The following is a 16,702-nucleotide window of genomic DNA, read 5'->3' as shown; positions in this document are numbered from 1 at the left end:
GCTGATTGAAAGACAGGAGTCAGGTGCTTCTTCGGGGTCTTCCATGTGAGTGCAGGGTCCCAGAGCTTTGGGCAGTCTTCCACTGCTTTCCCAGGCCATAAACAGGGAGCTGGATGGGAAGTGGAGCAGCCAGGAGACAAGCCTCCATCCATATGGGATCCTGGCACTTGTAAAGTGAGGATTTAGCCACTGAGCCATCATGCCACCTCCCCCATCCCCCTTAAATTTTTTATCCTGCACTGGGAGGCCAGTGCAGTAGTCTAGTGGCTGAAGTCCTTACCTTGCATGTGCCGGGATCCTATATGGGGACCAGTTCATGTCCTGGCTGCTTCACTTTTCATCCAGCTCCCTGCTTATGGCCTGGGAAAGCAGCAAGGACAGCCCAAAGCTTTGGGACCCTGCACCCGCGTGGGAGACCTGGAAGAAACTCCTGGTTTCGGATCGGCTCAGCTCTGGCCATTGTGGCCACTTGGAGAGTGAACCAGCAGATGAAGTTCCTTCTGTATCTCCTCCTCTCTGTAAATCTCACTTTCCAATAAAAATAAATAAATCTTTAAAAGGAGGAAAGAAAACAAGGTACGGGATGTAGGCTAGAATGCCATGGATGTAGGAGTGTGTATGTGTGTAGCAGTAGTCCCCTTAGTCACCCCTTCAGAAGTCAACAGACGCATCTCCCTTCAAAAGAACCTTTTATTTATAGGAACGATTCCTAGATCTGCACGAGCTCAGAGGTTTTAAAAGAGCAGAGGCCTTATATAATTGAGTTTGAAAACGTTTGCAATCAGCCAGAAATAATCCTTTCAACTTTCTGGCTTATCCCTTGGCATAAGCCAAAAATAAAGCCAAAGTTCCACCTCTCGATAGGTGAGGAGATAACAGAAGGAACACCTTGAGTTGTACAGTTGACTTTTGCTGGTGAAGTACATCTTCAGCTTAGTCTTACAACCAAAGCCTGAAGGAAAACTTGAACACATAATTTTTGTGTGTGTGTGGAAAAATTATCAAATAGCCATTTCATAGGAAATAGGAGAAAAAAAGGAACAGGATTGGGCAGCCTTTCTTCTGCACTGGGACCACTGATCAGGCAAGGTGAGGCTGTGCCTGAAGTCTGTGAGAGGGCTTGCTGCCAGCAGTCAGCAGAGCGGAGGCTGGCTCCCACAGCTCCCGTGGCCAGCTGGGCAGCAGTTCTACAGGCCAGGACGACAGCTCCGTGGGTTCATGGGAGGGCAGAGGAGTGACCCTCAAAGAATGCTACTCTGGGTGGGGGTTCAGGGGAGGTGCTGGAAAACGCTGCTCCCCCAACCCCCACCCAGCCTAGGCCAACACAAATTGCAAGTTAGTAAGCAGCACTTTGATGCCTCTGGTGACAGTCACAGCCGAAGTGGCGGGGTCAAGCTTGTAGGTGTTGGCATCCCCCTTCTTATAGCGGTCCCGGAAGACATAGATGCTTCCGTTGCAGCTGGCGATCTTCCAGAGGGCCGGGGCGGAGCTCCAGGCCTCGGGAAGGCAGAGCCGAGTGAAGCTGTCTAGCAGGGGATTGTAGCAGACCAGGGAGTCCCCCTCGGCCACGATGAACACCAGATCCTTATGCACAGCGGCATGCATGCGGCCTGCGAAGGGCAGCACGTAGGGCTTCACGTAGCAGCGGTCTGTCTCTGTGTCGAAGCACTGGATGAGTCGGGAGGGTTTGGTAAAGAAGTCCAGGTCGTTCTCCTCCCCGCCCAGTAAGTAGATGGTCCCATTGAGGTTGGCCCCCGCGGCCCCTGACACAGCCACCTCCAGCTGGGTTGTCTCTGTCCATACATTGTCACCCACCCTGTAATAGATGACTGCATTGGAGAGGGTGTCCTGCAGGGTCTTTCCACCCAGGGAGTAGATGGCATCCTTGCCGGGCACAGACACCAGGGTGTGCTGCAGCCGGTCCCGGGGCAAAGGTGCACACCACTCCCAGTCGACTGTGGCATTGTTGCACTTCCACATGCGGCGCGGGATGGAGCCTCCCACCACGTACAGGTCACCTCCATGCTTGCAGGCAGCCGTGATCTGGTGACACAAGCTGTTCTGGCCGCTCACGCTGATGGAGTCGTCTTCCGCACAGTGCAAGGACACGGCCAGCGAGTGGGTACGCGAGGACTCTTTCCCAATCAAGTAAATATGCACATTCTCCCCAATTTCCTGTAAGCCAAAATCAATCACAAGTAGTCAGTCCTTCTCCGACCTGCGCCCAAGAAGCACACCCCCGAGGTCCCAGCCCGCATCCCCGTAGGGGTTATGTGTAACCTCACTCTCCTGGAATCACTTTGTTGTAGGCATTTTGTGTTGGGGCACAGAATCTGCTGCTAAAAGAACATGGCCAGCCAGTGTTGCATACACAGCGTGCTCAGAATGAACCTCCAGATAAAAAGCAGTTCTCCCAAGGAACTTGGTGGCTCATGGCTTGGCATCAGAGCTAGCTTACTCAGTAGCCCCCCATAGGGGCCAGCCCAGCACACAGAGGGTGGTGAACCAGATCTTCAGAAACCCGCCTTACCTTCAGGCTGGTCCTTAGTGACTCTGCAAAAGCCTCTCTTTCTTCTTTATTAAAATTGATCCAGGCTTCTATTGCTTCTGTTGGGTTCTGGGAACACGGAACTCCATCTGTGAGAGCCAGAGCAAAGGCGCAGTCAGTGACAATCTGACAGGGAAATCGGAGAGCAAGGAACTCTAAAAACATGGAGCAATTTGTAGATCAACAATGTGAGTGTGCGTGTGTGTATAAAACTAACTTAAAACTACCTTGTTTTATTAGATTTATTTATTTTTATTGGAAAGGTAGATTTACAGAGAGATGGAGGGAAAGAGAAGGAAATATTTTCCAACAACTGGTTAAATCCCTAAGTGGTCACAACAGCTGGAGCTGAGCTGATGAGCCACGAGTGTCTTCCAGGTCTCCCACGTGGGTGCACGATCCCAAGGCTTTGGACCGTCCTCCTGTGCTTTCCCAGGCCACAAGCAGGGAGCTGAATGAGAAGTGGAGTTGCCAGGACACAAAAAGACACACGTTTGCAATGCTGGCACTTGCAGGTAGAGATTAGACATTCGAGCCATCGTGCCAGCCTTATGTTTTTGATTTAAACAAAAACAAACAACAGGGCCTGGCACAGTGGGCTAGCAGCTAAAGTCCTTGCCTTGAACACGCCAGAATCCCATGTGGGCGCCAGTTCTAATCCCAGCAGCTCCACTTCCCATCCAGCTCCTTGCTTGTGGCCTGGGAAAGCAGTCGAGGACGGCCCAAAGCCTTGGGACCCTGCACCCACGTGGGAGACCTGGAAGAAGTCCTGGCACATGGCTTTGAATCAATGCAGTTCCAGCCGTTGCGGCTGCTTGGCGAGTGAATCATCGGATGGAAGATCTTCCTCTCTGTATACCTGATGTTGCAACAAAAATAAATCTTTGGGCTTGGCAAGATGGCCTATTGGCTAAAGTCCTCACCTTGCATGGATCCCATATGCATAGGCACTGGCTCTAATGCCGGAGGCCCCGCTTTCTATCCGGCTCCCTGCTTGTGGCCTGGAAAAGCAGTCAAGGACAGCCTAAAACGTTGGGTCCCTGCACCCTTGTGGGAGACCCAGAGAAGACTCCAGGCTCCTAGCTTTGAATCGGCTGAGCTCTGACCGTTGTGGCTGCTTGGGGAGTGAATCAACGGACAGAAGATCTTCCTCTCCATATCTGCCTTTCCAATACAAATAAATAAATCTTTAAAAAGAAATCTTTAAAAAACCACTTTTTTTATTGAAAAGAAAACAGAGAGGAGAGATAGAGAGAAAGCTCTTCTGTATGATGATTTACTCCCCAAGCAACCGCAAAGGCCGGAGCCGAGCAGATCCAAAGCCAGGAGCCTGGAGCCTCCTCTGGATCTCCCATGCAGGTGCAGGGTCACAAGACTTCGGGCCATCCTCGACTGCTTTCCAAGATCACAAGCAGGGAGCTGGATACGAAATAGGGTTGCCAGGACACAAACTGGTGCCCATATGGATCCCGGCACAAGCAAGGCAAGCACATTAGTTGTTAGGCTACAGCGCTGGGCCACAGCCATTGAAATTTTATGTTCTTTTTATTTGAAGGGCAGAGTCACTGAGCTAGATGGAAAGACAAAAAACAAGATTTGGGCCCGGCGCGGTGGCCTAACGACTCTAGTCCTCGCCTTACATGCGCCAGGATCCCATATGGGCGCTGGTTCTAATCCGGCAGCCCCGCTTCCCATCCAGCTCCCCGCTTGTGGCCTGGGAAAGCAGTTGAGGATGGCCAAAGCCTTGGGACCCTGCACCTGCGTGGCAGACCTGGAAAAGCTCCTGGCTCCCGGTTTCGGACTGGTGCAGCACCGGCCATTGGGGTCACTTGAGGAGTGAATCATCGGGCAGAAGATATTTCTTTCTGTCTCTCCTCCTCTCTGTATATCTGACTTAGCAATAAAAATAAATATAAATAAATCTTAAAAAAAAAAAAAAAAAAAAACAAGATCTTTCATCTGCTGGCTCCCTTACAAATGCCTGCCAAGATCTGGCTTGGACGAGGGGCTCTGCCCTCATCTTCCACATGGGTGGCAGGAACCCAAGCATTTGGGCCATTGCCTCTTTCTTCCCAAGCACAGTAGTGGGAAGCTGAATTAGAAGCAGAGGTTGGGGTTAGCATAGTGGCAAGGTAGGCTAGCACTTTGCCTGTAAGTGCTGGTATCCTGTATGGGTACCAGTTCATGTCCCAGCTATTCCACTTCCCATCCAGCTCCCTGCTTGTGGCCTGGGAAAGCAGTGGAGGAGGTTCAAAGCCTTGGGACCCTGCACCCGCATGGGAGACCTGGAAGAAGTTCCTGGCTCCTGGCTTCGGGGTAGCTTAGCTCTGGTACTGTGTCCATTTGTGGCGTGAACAAGTGGATGGAGGAGCTTGCTCTCTGTCTCTTCTCTCCCTAAATTTGATCTGCCTTTCCATTAAAAATCAATAAATCTTAAAAAAAAAAAAAGAGGGGGTAGATAGGGGCCTCTAACAAAAATACACTGAGTCTCCACTCAGCTGTTCTCAGCAGCCATCTAAACTGCCAGCAGGAATGATCACGTAAACCCCTACCAGGACTCTACGTGTGTTTGTGGGTTTCCTCTTTCTTGAACTGAAACACCCACTGAACACCACAGCCCAAGAAGCCAGGCACGTGGACCCTTCCTCAACTCACCTGAGATGATATCCGTGAGCAGGTGGTGGGGCAAGTGGAGAAATTCCTCGGTGCTCTGCAGCTGGGCCAAGTGGGTCTTGGCGCAGTGCTTGGCAGCCGTGTAGAGCTCAGGGTCGCTGTGCCTGTCCGCCAGCCACATCACCTGCAAGCAATTCCCTGCCTGTACGGTGCGTGCCAAGAAGCGAGAACACTCCTCAAAGAGAGACGTCAGCTGATACATGTCCGACACCTCGTAGATCTCCTGCAGTTCATCAGCTCGGAGCTTGACCGTGCCGTGGTAGATATAATCCACCAGGAGCTGGAAGACAGACTCGCTGACGTCCTGCAGTACGATCACACGGTTGTGGGCCTCCTTCAGGTTGGACGTGAACATGGAGCGGAAGAAGCAGCTCTGAGCCGAAAGGACCAACCGGTGGAGCTGGAACTCCCGGCCCTCCACCGAGATGGTGACATCAGCGAAGAGTTCCTCCTCCAGACACAGCTTCATGATGCCCTGGGCCACCCGGCCAGAGTGCGAGCGGTCCTTGAAGGTGTAATTCACGAAGTAGTTCTCGTCCATGGACGTGCCGGGCTCTTCTGGCGATTCCATGGCAGCCCACTTCTCTTTCTGCCGGCTGTCTAGAAAAGCAATGGCACCCCGGGTGACCAGGCTGTGACTCCAGTGGTCCCAATGAGGGAAGGAGGAGAGGGAAGATGGTGGCACATGGGCATGTACAGGGACCTCAGCTCTGATCCTCTCTTTCAAACCAGAGCCGGGTTCACTCCCCCCAATGTAATCAACTCCGGGTGTGTCCCTGAGAAAAATCGGAATACGCCTTTCATGATGTTAACAAAAGCCAGGATGTAGGTCAACACAAAAGCGGCCGATGGAAACCAACCTTGCTAAGCAACTAGCCCGAGCTCAGAGCTAGGGTCTGTCTCCCCAAGTCTCGGTGGCCAAGGCCCCTCTCGCCCCAACGATGGGGTCCAGACCCTGCAGGTGGAGGCCTGGCCCGGCCCCACCAGGACTCACCCGCCCACTTCCCAGCTTGCCCCAAGGCTCCGTCCCCAATCCGGGGCACGAGGAGGCCCAGCGCCCTGTGCAGGGTCCCAGGGCACTTTGGGTCGCCCGGGAAACGGTCGCTAAGCAAACCGTTCTTTCCCACCCCCATCAGTCCTACCTGGCCTCGACTAAAGCGGAGCTTGAGGAGCGGGGGAGGGGTGTGGAACGCAGAACCCAGAAGGCCCGCCCCAGCCCCCCTCCTCTCGCCTCCCGGTTCTGCAGCGTCCTCTCACCTTCTCTGCAGCCTCTGTCACGCTGAGCTAAAGGCTACGTCCACCTCCTCACGGCGCTCCCCACCTGTCCGTCTCCTTTTCTCACCTGTCTTCCCTCCTTTCATCACGGTACCCGGAATCCGGAACCTCTGCTTCCGACCTTGCGTCCGCCCGGAAGAAGATCTGAGGCACACTTCTGCTTCCGGTCCGTGCCCTTGGGGGATCCGTGTCCTGTGCGCCTTCTCCGGGAAAAATGGCTGCCGGGGCTGGCCGGGTGTGTTGGCGCGGGCTGCTGGGGGCCGCGACGCTGGCCAGGGGTGAGCAGGAAGGGGTAGTCGGCTGAGCCCAGGGTTAGGAGTGCGACCTGGGCTCCTCAGGCCTCACTCCGCGCCTGTGCCTTCTGTCTCCCCGTGCAGGGACAGGGCGACCTTCGGTGCGGTTGCTGCCGGTGAGGAAGCAGGGCGCCGCGGCCGACACGCGCCGTGAGTATGTGCGGGCAGCCCTCGTCCCCGTCCTGCTGTTGGAGACCTGGCTGCCGACTGGAGCCATCTCCGTGGACCCGGACCCGGCAGACCATCCCCATGACCCTTTCTAACTGGAAACAGAACTTCGAGTCGCTCTCGGTGTCCTCTGATGCGATCGGCAGCCACAGATCGTATCTCTCATCTCATTCTTAGACGACGTAGCTAGTACTTAACTGCTCATACTATAGGTCAGGAAACAATCCGGCCTGAGAACTAAAGTGCCCAGGGTCGCAGACGAGTGCAGGACAGAGGTGCGGCGTCGGGTCCTCCAAGGCCTGTGGTGTGTGAGCCCACAGTGGTTTCAGGCTGCGTGATGACCACCCCGGGCTCTTAGGTGGCACCCCCCCATGAACAGACGTGGAGTTAGGAGACCTGCCCTTTCCCCCCAAGTTCTCTCTCACTTCCTGTTCCACGGAGGAGGGCCCGCTACCCTCAGCCTTGTCCAGGACCTGCAGGGATCTCTGCTGCTAGGGGACACCCCACCATAAGTCCGGGAGACTGGCCTTGAACCTGGCTGTGGCTTGTGCGGCCCGGTCCTTTGCTGATGGCACTTTCCTTTCTAGCCACTGTCAGACCCCGGAATGATGTGGCTCACAAGCAGCTGTCAGCTTTTGGGGAGTATGTGGCTGAAATCCTGCCCAAATACGTCCAGCATGTTCAGGTAACAAATACTCCTGCTGCTTGTGGGGGGGGTGGTCAGAGTGTGTGTCAAAGGAACCAGATGTGGGCTTCTTTCTTGGGCCTACGTGGGTGTCTGCAGCTGAAGACAGCCTCTGAGCGCATGTTCGTCCCCTGCCTCCCATGCTGCCCTGCCTGCAGGTGTCCTGCTTCAATGAGTTAGAGATCTGCATTCATCCCGACGGTGTCATCCCAGTGCTGACCTTCCTCAGGGACCACACCAATGCGCAGTTCAAGTCCTTGGCTGACCTGACGGCAGTGGACGTTCCGACCCGGCAGAACCGTTTTGAGGTCAGTTGGGAGATCTGACCAGGTAGGAGAGGCCACAGGAGGTGTCATGGTGACAGTCACGTGGCAGAACTGCAGCCTGCTAACAGAACCAGCATTAGCCAAGCCTTGGAGGCCGTGCCACTAAAAATGGTGATCTCGGACGTTTTGTACAGTGGTTCAATACTTTAGGAAACCCAAATTCAGAAAGCAAATGGAGTTGTCTCCGTCATGGAGGGTGGCTATAGGGACCAAGTGGTGGTAGAGCTGGATGGCCGGGCCACACCAGTTCTTGGTACCTGCAGCTGGTGATCACCTCCTCCTGGCAGACACTGGTGCAAGGGAGTATTTGCAGGGTTGGGACTTTGGCACAACAGTTAGTCTGCCATTTGGTGCCCCAGCACCCGGTATCAGAGACTCCGGATCAGTCCTGGTTCAACTCGTCATTCTGCCTTCCTGCTCATGTGCACCCTGGTGGTACTCAAGCACTTGGCTCCCTGATCACCTACCTGGGAGACTTTGGGATCCTGCACCCACATGGGAGATCTGGAGGAGACTCGGGCTCCTGTCTTTGTATCGGCGCAGCTCCGGCCATTGCAGCCGCTTGGGGAGTGAATTAATGGATAGAAGATCTTCTCTGTCTCTTCTACTCTCTGTATATCTGACTTTACAATCAAAAAATAAATATTTTTTAAAGATTTTATTGCAAATTCAGATATATAGAGAGAGGAGGAAAGACATATTGTCCATCTGATGATTCACTCCCCAAGTGACCGCAACAGCCGGTGCTGCACCGATCCAAAGCGAGGAGCCTAGAACTTCCTCCAAGTGGTTTAGTTGGGGCCACTTGGAGAGTGAACTAGCAGACAGGAGATCTTTCCCTACCTCTCCTTCTCTCTGTACATCTGCCTTTCTAATAAAAAGAAACACATCTTTTTTTTTTTTTTTAAGATGTATTTAAGATTTAATATGTACAACGGCCAGTGCTGCACCGATCTGAAGCCAGGAGCCAGGAACTTCTTTCCAGGTCTCCCACATGGGTGCAGGGTCCCGAGGCTTTGGGCTGTCCTCGACTGCTTTCCCAGGCCACAAGCAGGGAGCTGGATGGGAAGTGGAGCTGCCGGGATTAGAATCAGTGCCCATATGGGATCCCGACGTGTTCAAGGCTGAGGACCTGAACCATTACGCTATCATGCCGGGCCAAAAAAGGAATAAATCTTAAAAAGGGGCTGGTGTTTCAGCACACCAGGTTAAGCCCACTGCATATGACACTGGCATCACATAAAAGTTGCACTTCAAGTCCCAGCTGCTCTACTTCATTACTATTATTATCTGAAAGAATTGCAGAGAGAAAGAGAGAGACAAGTCTTCCATCAGCTGGCTGTTCCTCTCCCCAGATGGTTGCAATAGCCAGGAGCTTCATCTGGTCTCCCAGGGGGTAGAGGAGTCCACATGCTTGAGCCATCCTCCACTGTTGTCATCAGGCCACTAGTAGGGAACTCTTTGTGCTGAATTGTGACGGGTGAGTGGGAGACTAAGAATCAGCCGAGTGAGGGCTGGGGAGGGATGAGCCAGGGAGCTCCCCAGAAAGGGGACAGCACAAGTGGGCTGGCCTGCTGTGCCCTGCATTGCAGCTTGCCCGCATCAGCCATGAGATGATGTGCATTATGAAATGTTGTGCTTCCGAATAGAATGCGAGGTGCCAAGGTGACCTCTAACCTGCCCGGTGTCCTCCCAGCTGATGCTGCCACCCAGAAGCCCCAGCAGCCCCGCACCCTGTGGGCAACTTGCTCCTGTGTTGTCTGTAGGTTGTCTACAACCTGCTGTCCCTGCGCTTCAACTCCCGGATCCGGGTAAAGACCTATACAGATGAGCTGACACCCGTGGAGTCTATTGTCCCTGTGCACAAGGCCGCCAACTGGTACGAGAGGGAGGTGAGTTCCACTCCCAGGGACCCTACCCAGGGCCTAGCCTGCAGAACTGATGGAGAGTACAGGACACAGGCATTGCTGCATTTGGCCCTGATAGCCTGGGGCCTGGGGCCCTCTCTCTTCTAGATCTGGGACATGTTTGGAGTCTTCTTTGCCAACCACCCTGATCTCAGGAGGATCCTGACAGATTACGGCTTCGAAGGACACCCTTTCCGGAAAGACTTCCCCCTGTCTGGTTACGTGGAGGTAGGAGCCCTGGCATTGGGCTACAGCCTTACGGATGCACACACAGGATACCCAGGGGACCCTGGGCACAGACCCACAGGGTCTGGGGGTGTGGCAACCTGTAAGCACAGGTTCTGGATGCAAACCCTAACTTCATTTTTATTTGATTATGATTCAGTTTTCTGTGCAAAACAGGAACAGTAATGGACTTAACTCACAGATTTGTAACTGTGCTAATAGATTTTGAGCAATACATGATACATCTTTAATGCCAGGTATGTTGTGAATGCCTGTTCACTTGGTAGTGGCCATTTTAATGATCCAGGCAGCCTTGTGTCCCCAAGACCTGGATAGAGGATTATGTCACCATGATCTGGATCAGTGGGACAGGACACACACTGGGCCTTCAGCCCTGATCTGGCCACGGGGCAGGACAGGGTACACACTGGGCCTTCAGCCCTGATCTGGCCACGGGGCAGGACAGGGCACATACTGGGCCTTCAGCCCTGATCTGGCCACAGGGCAGGACAGGGCACACACTGGGCCTTCAGCCCTGATCTGGCCACGGGGCAGGAGAGTCACCTGGTGCTGCAGGTGTCTGTGGGCAGGAGGATGTGTGACTTAGACACACACATGGGGATTGACAGCAGGCGTACCTGCTTCGTGGGGAGCTATCAGGTGCTCAGGTCGCCTGCTCCACCAGCGCCCACACACTCCTGTCTTGGAGCGCTGCACACACTCTGCTCATGTTGTTTCCAGCTGCTTCTGCACAGGCCTGCTTCCCCCCCCGCCACCCTCTACTTCTCCCGTTGTCTCCTCCTGGTTTGCCCTGCCTCCAACCTCCTGTATCTGAGAATGCTAACCTATCCAGCTGGTCTCCTAGTAACGAGAAAGACTGTGCCTGACAGTGTAAACGCCAGGGCCTCCCGTGTTATTGGCCACCTGTGTGCCCCCTGACGGTGTGGGTGCTTACCATCACCCTATGCGTGTGTGATGGCTAAGTAGCCATTCTGCTGGGCAAGACAGCTCAGGGGTGTGTGGGGGTGTGTGTGTGGGGGGGTGCGCTGGGAGTGTGACGGTTCTGGTAGGCGCAGACAGCTGGGTAGGATGTGACCTGGGGGAGAGGGCTGAAGAGGGATGGAACTGAAGGAAAGACAGAGGAAGAGGGCTGGGGGAGCCACCCACAACCTGCTGCCAGGCTGCTTCGTGGCCTCAGCAGAGTCCTGCTCAGTCCTACAGCCTGCCTTTTCTTCCTGCAGTTGCGCTATGACGATGAGGTGAAGCGGGTGGTGGCAGAGCCTGTGGAGTTGGCCCAAGAGTTCCGCAAGTTCGACCTGAATAGCCCCTGGGAGGCTTTCCCAGCCTATCGCCAGCCCCCAGAGAGTCTCAAGCTTGAAGCCGGGGACAAGAAGCCAGAAGCCAAGTAGCTCCCGGCATGGCCTGTGCCTCCCCTGATGCCCCTCATCCACAACCGAGTGTCCTTGTAAATAAACTCCTTAGACTCATTCCTTCCTGTGTGGTTTGTAAATGTTTTAATCCTTTCTTAGGTATTTGAAAAGCAGATGGAGAAGCATAAAGAAGGACCTTCCATCTGACTTTACACTTTCCAAGTGACCGCAACAGCCTGCGCTGGGTGAAGCTGAAGCCAGCAGCCTGGAACTCCCTGCCAGACTCCCACACTGATGCAAGGACTCGCTGTTTGAGTCATCACCTGCTACTTCCCCTGGTGCTCATAGCAGGAATGTGGAGTCAGAAGTGAAGCCAGGATGAGCCAGGCATGGCAGTGGAGCCTGTGGGGGCCCAGGTGGTGTCTAACCCTCTTTGTCAAACTCCTGCCCCCTAATTTTTTTATATGTATTTTTTGTTTTTGTTGTTAGAAAGAGTTTACAGAGGAGATACAGAAGGATCTTCAATCACTGGTTCACTCCCCAAGCAGCTGCAAAGACCAATGCTAAGCTGATCCGAAGCCAGGAGATTCTTCTGGGTCTCACACATGGGTGCAGGGTCCCAAAGCTTTGGGCTGTCCTCCACTGCTTGCTTTCTTTTTTTTTTTTTTTTTTAAAGATTTATTCATTTTATTACAGCCAGATATACACAGAGGAGGAGAGACAGAGAGGAAGATCTTCCGTCCGATGATTCACTCCCCAAGTGAGCCGCAATGGGCCGATGCGCGCCGATCCGAAGCTGGGAACCTGGAACCTCTTCCGGGTCTCCCACATGGGTGCAGGGTCCCAATGCATTGGGCCGTCCTCAACTGCTTTCCCAGGCCACAAGCAGGGAGCTGGATGGGAAGTGGAGCTGCTGGGATTAGAACTGACGCCCATATGGGATCCCGGGGCTTTCAAGGCGAGGACTTTAGCCACTAGGCCACGCCGCCGGGCCCCTCCACTGCTTTCCCAGCCCACAAGTAGGGATCTGGATGGGAAGTGGGGCATCTGGGACACAAACCAGTGGCTATATGGGATCCTGGCACTTGCAAAGTGAGGATTTAGATAGCCATCGCATTGGCCCGAGCCAGAAGCTCCTTACATGTTTCCCATGTGGGCAGCAGGAGCCCAAGCACTTGGGTCACCCTCTGCTGCCCTCTCCACTACCCCCTCTTGCACAGCAACAGTGTTGGGTCAGAAGTAGAGCAGCCACATGGGATGTGCTACACTTACAGAGTCAGGATTCCCCCCTCCTGTTTTTTATTTTAAGATGTTTTTATCTGGGCCTGGCACTGTGGCCTAGTGGTTAAAGTCCTCACCTTGAACGCGCCGGGATCCCATATGGGTGCTGGTTCTAATCCCGGTAGCTCCACTTCCCATCCAGCTCCCTGCTTGTGGCCTGGGAGGGCAGTCGAGGACGGCCCAAGGCTTTGGGACCCTGCACCCGCGTGGGAGACCTGGAGAAAGTTCCTGGCTCCTAGCTTCGGACTGGCACAGCACCGGCCATTGCGGTTACTTGGGGAGTGAATCAATGCAGGGGAGATCTTCCTTTCTGTCTCTCCTCCCTGTGTATCTGACTTCAAAATAAAATAAATCTTAAAAAAAAAAAAAAAGATGTTTTCATCTACTTGAAAGAGCTATGGAGAGGAGGAGAGACTGAGAACCAATAGCTGTTTTATCCATTGGTTCATTCCCCAAGTGGCCGTAACAGCTGGGGCTTGGCAGGGCTAAAACCAGAGTCAGAAGCTTCATCCTGGTCTTCCACATGAGTGGCAGGGGCCCAAGTATTTGGACTATTTGCCGCCTTCCCAGATTTGATAGCAGGGAACTGGATGGGAAGCAGAGCCACCAGGTTTGAACTCAACACAGATACAAGATGCCAATTTCCCAAGTAGTAAGCTGAACGTGCTGCACCATTCACAATCCGTCCCCTGGGGGATGGATTGCTGATCTGCCCTGAGAATATGCTTGGCAATTAGAAGAGACCCAGGGCTGAGGCAGTCCACTCAGGAGCTGCAGGTTTGCCGGTTGCCAGGGGACCACTCTTCCTACACCAGCTGGTCTGGGTTCCCTTTGGCTTGCGGCTGACAGCCGAGACTGGAATGCTGGGGGCCTCTGTCAGCCTGCCTTGGAGCTGGAGGGTGAGGCTTTACAGCTGATGCTCCTGGCAGCTGGGTAGGTGGGGGTAGGGGGCTCCCTGGAGACTGAGCTGGGCTGGGCTGGACAGGGTGTTGAGGGGCTGGCCTCAGTTATAGGATGTTCTCTGAGGGTGAACGCAGATAGTAAGGTGGAGTTACTGGCTGAATTCTTTTTATCCTTTGAAAGGGCCAAGCTAGAGCTGCTGGCTACCAAACACCTTTTTTCCTATTGCCTTGGTGTCCCGCCCAACGGGGCAGGAACAGGCTGCTGCTGCCAACAATCTGTTTGTAGGGATGGAGAGAGCCCCCCCCCCCCACCGGAGGTGACTGCCAGCCCCTCCCTCTTGAGCCCTGCAGGCTGACAGAACGCAGCAGCCTGCAGTGGAAAGTTGGAGGAGCCCTGCTGAGTGGCAGGCAGATGAAAGCATTGAGCAGCCGGGGACAGTGAGAGCCAGAGGATGTGGTGGACCATGGCTGAGACATGGCAGTTCCTGGGTTGCCCAGTGGTGGCCATCTGTCTCCTTCTCCCTGCGGTGACTACAACCCCACAGCATGCAGGTACCAGACCTTCGCGGTGGGTGGCTGGGAGCCAGGGAAGGCCTCTGGCTGACAGCAGTTAGAAGCAGCTCTATTTGAGCCTTCCAGGGCAGAGGACCCGTGGGCATGGTAGCTGTGGGGCTGGTGTGTGCTGTGGTGGGTGATGAAACCAAGGAGGGAACCCAGTGTGCCCTTAGCTTTGGCTACAGAATTGGACCCTTGGCTTATCCAACTGATTTCCAAAGCAATGTTGTGACCTGCCCTGAGCTTGGAACAGCTACTGCAAGGGCTGGGGCCACAGCCCACGGTGTGGCACAACAGAAGCTGCTCAGACCTCCCAGCTGGGCTCACTGCTGAGCAGGTGGAAGAGCAGGCACTTCCCAAAGAGGTCCTCGCCTTTGGGTCATACTGTGCACCGAAGGGACGTAGGGGAGGGCCTTGTGGCTGGTTGGCCTGGGACTCTTCTCCAAGGGCAGACCCCTGCAGCTCTGGAGGCTGGGAGTCAACATCCATGGGTGCAGAAGGGCAGTGGCAGGGGCTGGCAACGGGAAAGCCAGTAGGGACCGCCGCCAGGCAGATGAAGGACACTTCTAGGAAGCTGGGGTGTTCAATCAAGGTGGAATGTGGTGGCGGCCTAACCTCTCTCTGCTGCTCCAGGGCAGCCCACGGACAGCACGAGCATGGGAGGTGGCCTGCAGGAGCCCGAGGTCCCGGAAGTGATGTTTGAGGTTATTCATTCCTCCCAACTTGGGTCACGGGAGTGGGAATGTCCAGAAATCCTGAGCTCAGAGTTGGGGAGGGGGATGGCTCAGGGTGGGTCCGCTGAGGCTAAAAGGGTAACCCAGGTTTGGTCCTGCTGCCTGTTTCTACCTCCTTCTCCCTCAGACCCCTCTAGCTCCCTGCGCTGTTCCCCAGGCCCTTGCCTACCCCTCACATGGTTCCCCTTGCAGCTGCTGTGGGCTGGGCTGACATTGGACGCCCGGGGGCAGCTGCACCTGCAGGACGAGGAGTTGGCGTCCACACGTCCAGGCCGCCGACTCGGGTTCCTGCTGCAGCACCATGTGCCCCGGAACTGGGAGGAGGTTGAGCAGTGGCTGCGGCAGCTCCAGGACCTGCGGAAGGGGCCTCCCCTCAGCCCCAGGGACTTTGAACACCTGCTGCTCACGGGCCTCTCATGTGTCTACCGGCTCCACGCAGCCAGTGAGGCCGAGGAGAGAGCCCACTGGGCCCAGGTCTTTGTCCTCCTGGCACAAGAAGCACTGTGGGACCTGTGTAAGGGCTTCTGCCCCCAGGGGCAGCCCCCATCACTGGCACCCTGGCCTTCTGTCCTGGACCCCCTTCCTTGATCCTTCCCTGGCACCTGCCAACCCCCCTTTCATAGCCCCCCAACCCATACTCTGTTCTCCATCACCATGATGGTGCTGGATCCATTCTGGACAGGGTCTTCCACGTGGCACCCTGGATCTGCCTACTGTGCTCATTACTCTGTGGGGTGTGTGTGTGTGTGTGTGTGTGTGTTTGGGTCAGGGATGACAAGTGGGACTAAATGATGCTGAAAGGGAAGCTGTCCTGGAGGACGGCCAGGCTACACCCTCTGACGCCTAGCCTCCCACCTGGGCAGTGTGTGGGAGGTCTTGGGGGAAGCCCCAGGAACCCTGTCCATGTCTGGCACCCACTCCTCACTTACATACCCCCTTCAAAGCCCAAGCAAGCCTTTGAGTCTCCAGCGTTGGGAGAATTGATCTGGGACTGTGTATGTGTGTTGCGGGAGAGGATGATGGATTCTGTCTGGTGAAGCCCAGAGAGAAACAGGCAAAGGAGCATTACCTCTCTGGGGAGACCCAGTGGAAACTGGCCCTTTGGTCCATTCCAGCAAATCTCAGAGGAGGGATTTCGGTTGAAAGAGGACAGACTGAGTGGAGACCAGCTGGGCTGGGTGTGGCCCCACATCCTTGCAGCTCTGCCATAAAGCATTCTATTTTGGCCTCCGGGAGCCTGTGTCAGTCTCTTTGTAACACCTGTCCTTAACAAATCACCCTCCTCACCCTCCAGGGGCAAGCAGATATCCACGGCATATTGTCCTACTTCCTTGGGCTACAGGAAAGAGGAATGTGTATCCCGTTTCCTGGGCTCCCAAACCAGTGGGCTATGGGAGGCTGCTGTCCTTTCTCATCAGAAGGAGCCAGCCAGCCCTGAGACTAGAAGGAGTTAGGGGGACTGACGGCACACGGATATGGAAGGGGCCTACAACAGGTGGAACGAATATGCCTTAGATACCCACTTTGTCCTCTCTCAGGGCTTAACCAGTTCCTCCCCACCCCCCATCGCTCGACCTCCGAATACCAATGTGGGCCCATGGGGCGACAGCAGTCAGGACTTTCCTGTCCCTTAGTGTCACAGTCAAGACAGAGCGCAGAAGCCTCAGGCCAGCAGGTGCAGACCCACTTTATTGACAGAATTGCGCGGTGCACTGGGTGTGTAATCACTCAGACCGCGGTCTTGGCTTAGCATGCACTCT

At 54.8% G+C, this 16,702-nt stretch overlaps 3 protein-coding genes across 8 annotated transcripts; 2 read left to right on the top strand and 1 right to left on the bottom strand.

Moving 5' to 3' along the window:
- Positions 1-1,282: 1,282 nt before the first annotated feature.
- Positions 1,283-6,698, bottom strand: KBTBD4 (kelch repeat and BTB domain containing 4). Of its 6 annotated transcripts, none has more exons than XM_004585328.4 (4): positions 6,564-6,698; positions 5,204-5,821; positions 2,531-2,637; positions 1,283-2,175 (listed from the first exon to the last, which is right to left on the bottom strand). In XM_004585328.4, exons 1-4 carry the CDS (start codon positions 6,580-6,582, stop codon positions 1,315-1,317), a joined length of 1,605 nt encoding a protein of 534 aa, XP_004585385.1. In that variant the 5' UTR covers positions 6,583-6,698; the 3' UTR covers positions 1,283-1,314. The 6 variants fall into 6 exon arrangements, with proteins under 6 accessions (XP_004585385.1, XP_058519015.1, XP_058519013.1 ...); XM_058663032.1 differs by having other exon boundaries at positions 5,204-5,817; positions 6,479-6,628; XM_058663030.1 differs by having other exon boundaries at positions 6,479-6,625.
- On the top strand, positions 6,625-11,587 carry NDUFS3 (NADH:ubiquinone oxidoreductase core subunit S3). Its single transcript, XM_004585329.2, has 7 exons — positions 6,625-6,774; positions 6,874-6,939; positions 7,545-7,642; positions 7,801-7,950; positions 9,735-9,860; positions 9,984-10,103; positions 11,342-11,587. Exons 1-7 carry the CDS (start codon positions 6,711-6,713, stop codon positions 11,507-11,509), a joined length of 792 nt encoding a protein of 263 aa, XP_004585386.2. The 5' UTR covers positions 6,625-6,710; the 3' UTR covers positions 11,510-11,587.
- Positions 11,588-14,029: 2,442 nt separating this feature from the next.
- Positions 14,030-15,955, top strand: FAM180B (family with sequence similarity 180 member B). Its single transcript, XM_004585582.2, has 3 exons — positions 14,030-14,205; positions 14,842-14,912; positions 15,135-15,955. Exons 1-3 carry the CDS (start codon positions 14,106-14,108, stop codon positions 15,528-15,530), a joined length of 567 nt encoding a protein of 188 aa, XP_004585639.2. The 5' UTR covers positions 14,030-14,105; the 3' UTR covers positions 15,531-15,955.
- Positions 15,956-16,702: the final 747 nt, after the last annotated feature.

The sequence above is a fragment of the Ochotona princeps genome, chromosome 4 (assembly GCF_030435755.1).
Source record: "Ochotona princeps isolate mOchPri1 chromosome 4, mOchPri1.hap1, whole genome shotgun sequence".
In the NCBI taxonomy this organism is placed as follows: domain Eukaryota; kingdom Metazoa; phylum Chordata; class Mammalia; order Lagomorpha; family Ochotonidae; genus Ochotona; species Ochotona princeps.
Note: the sequence above shows the minus strand (reverse complement) of the source record. Positions and strands in the feature narration are given on the sequence as shown.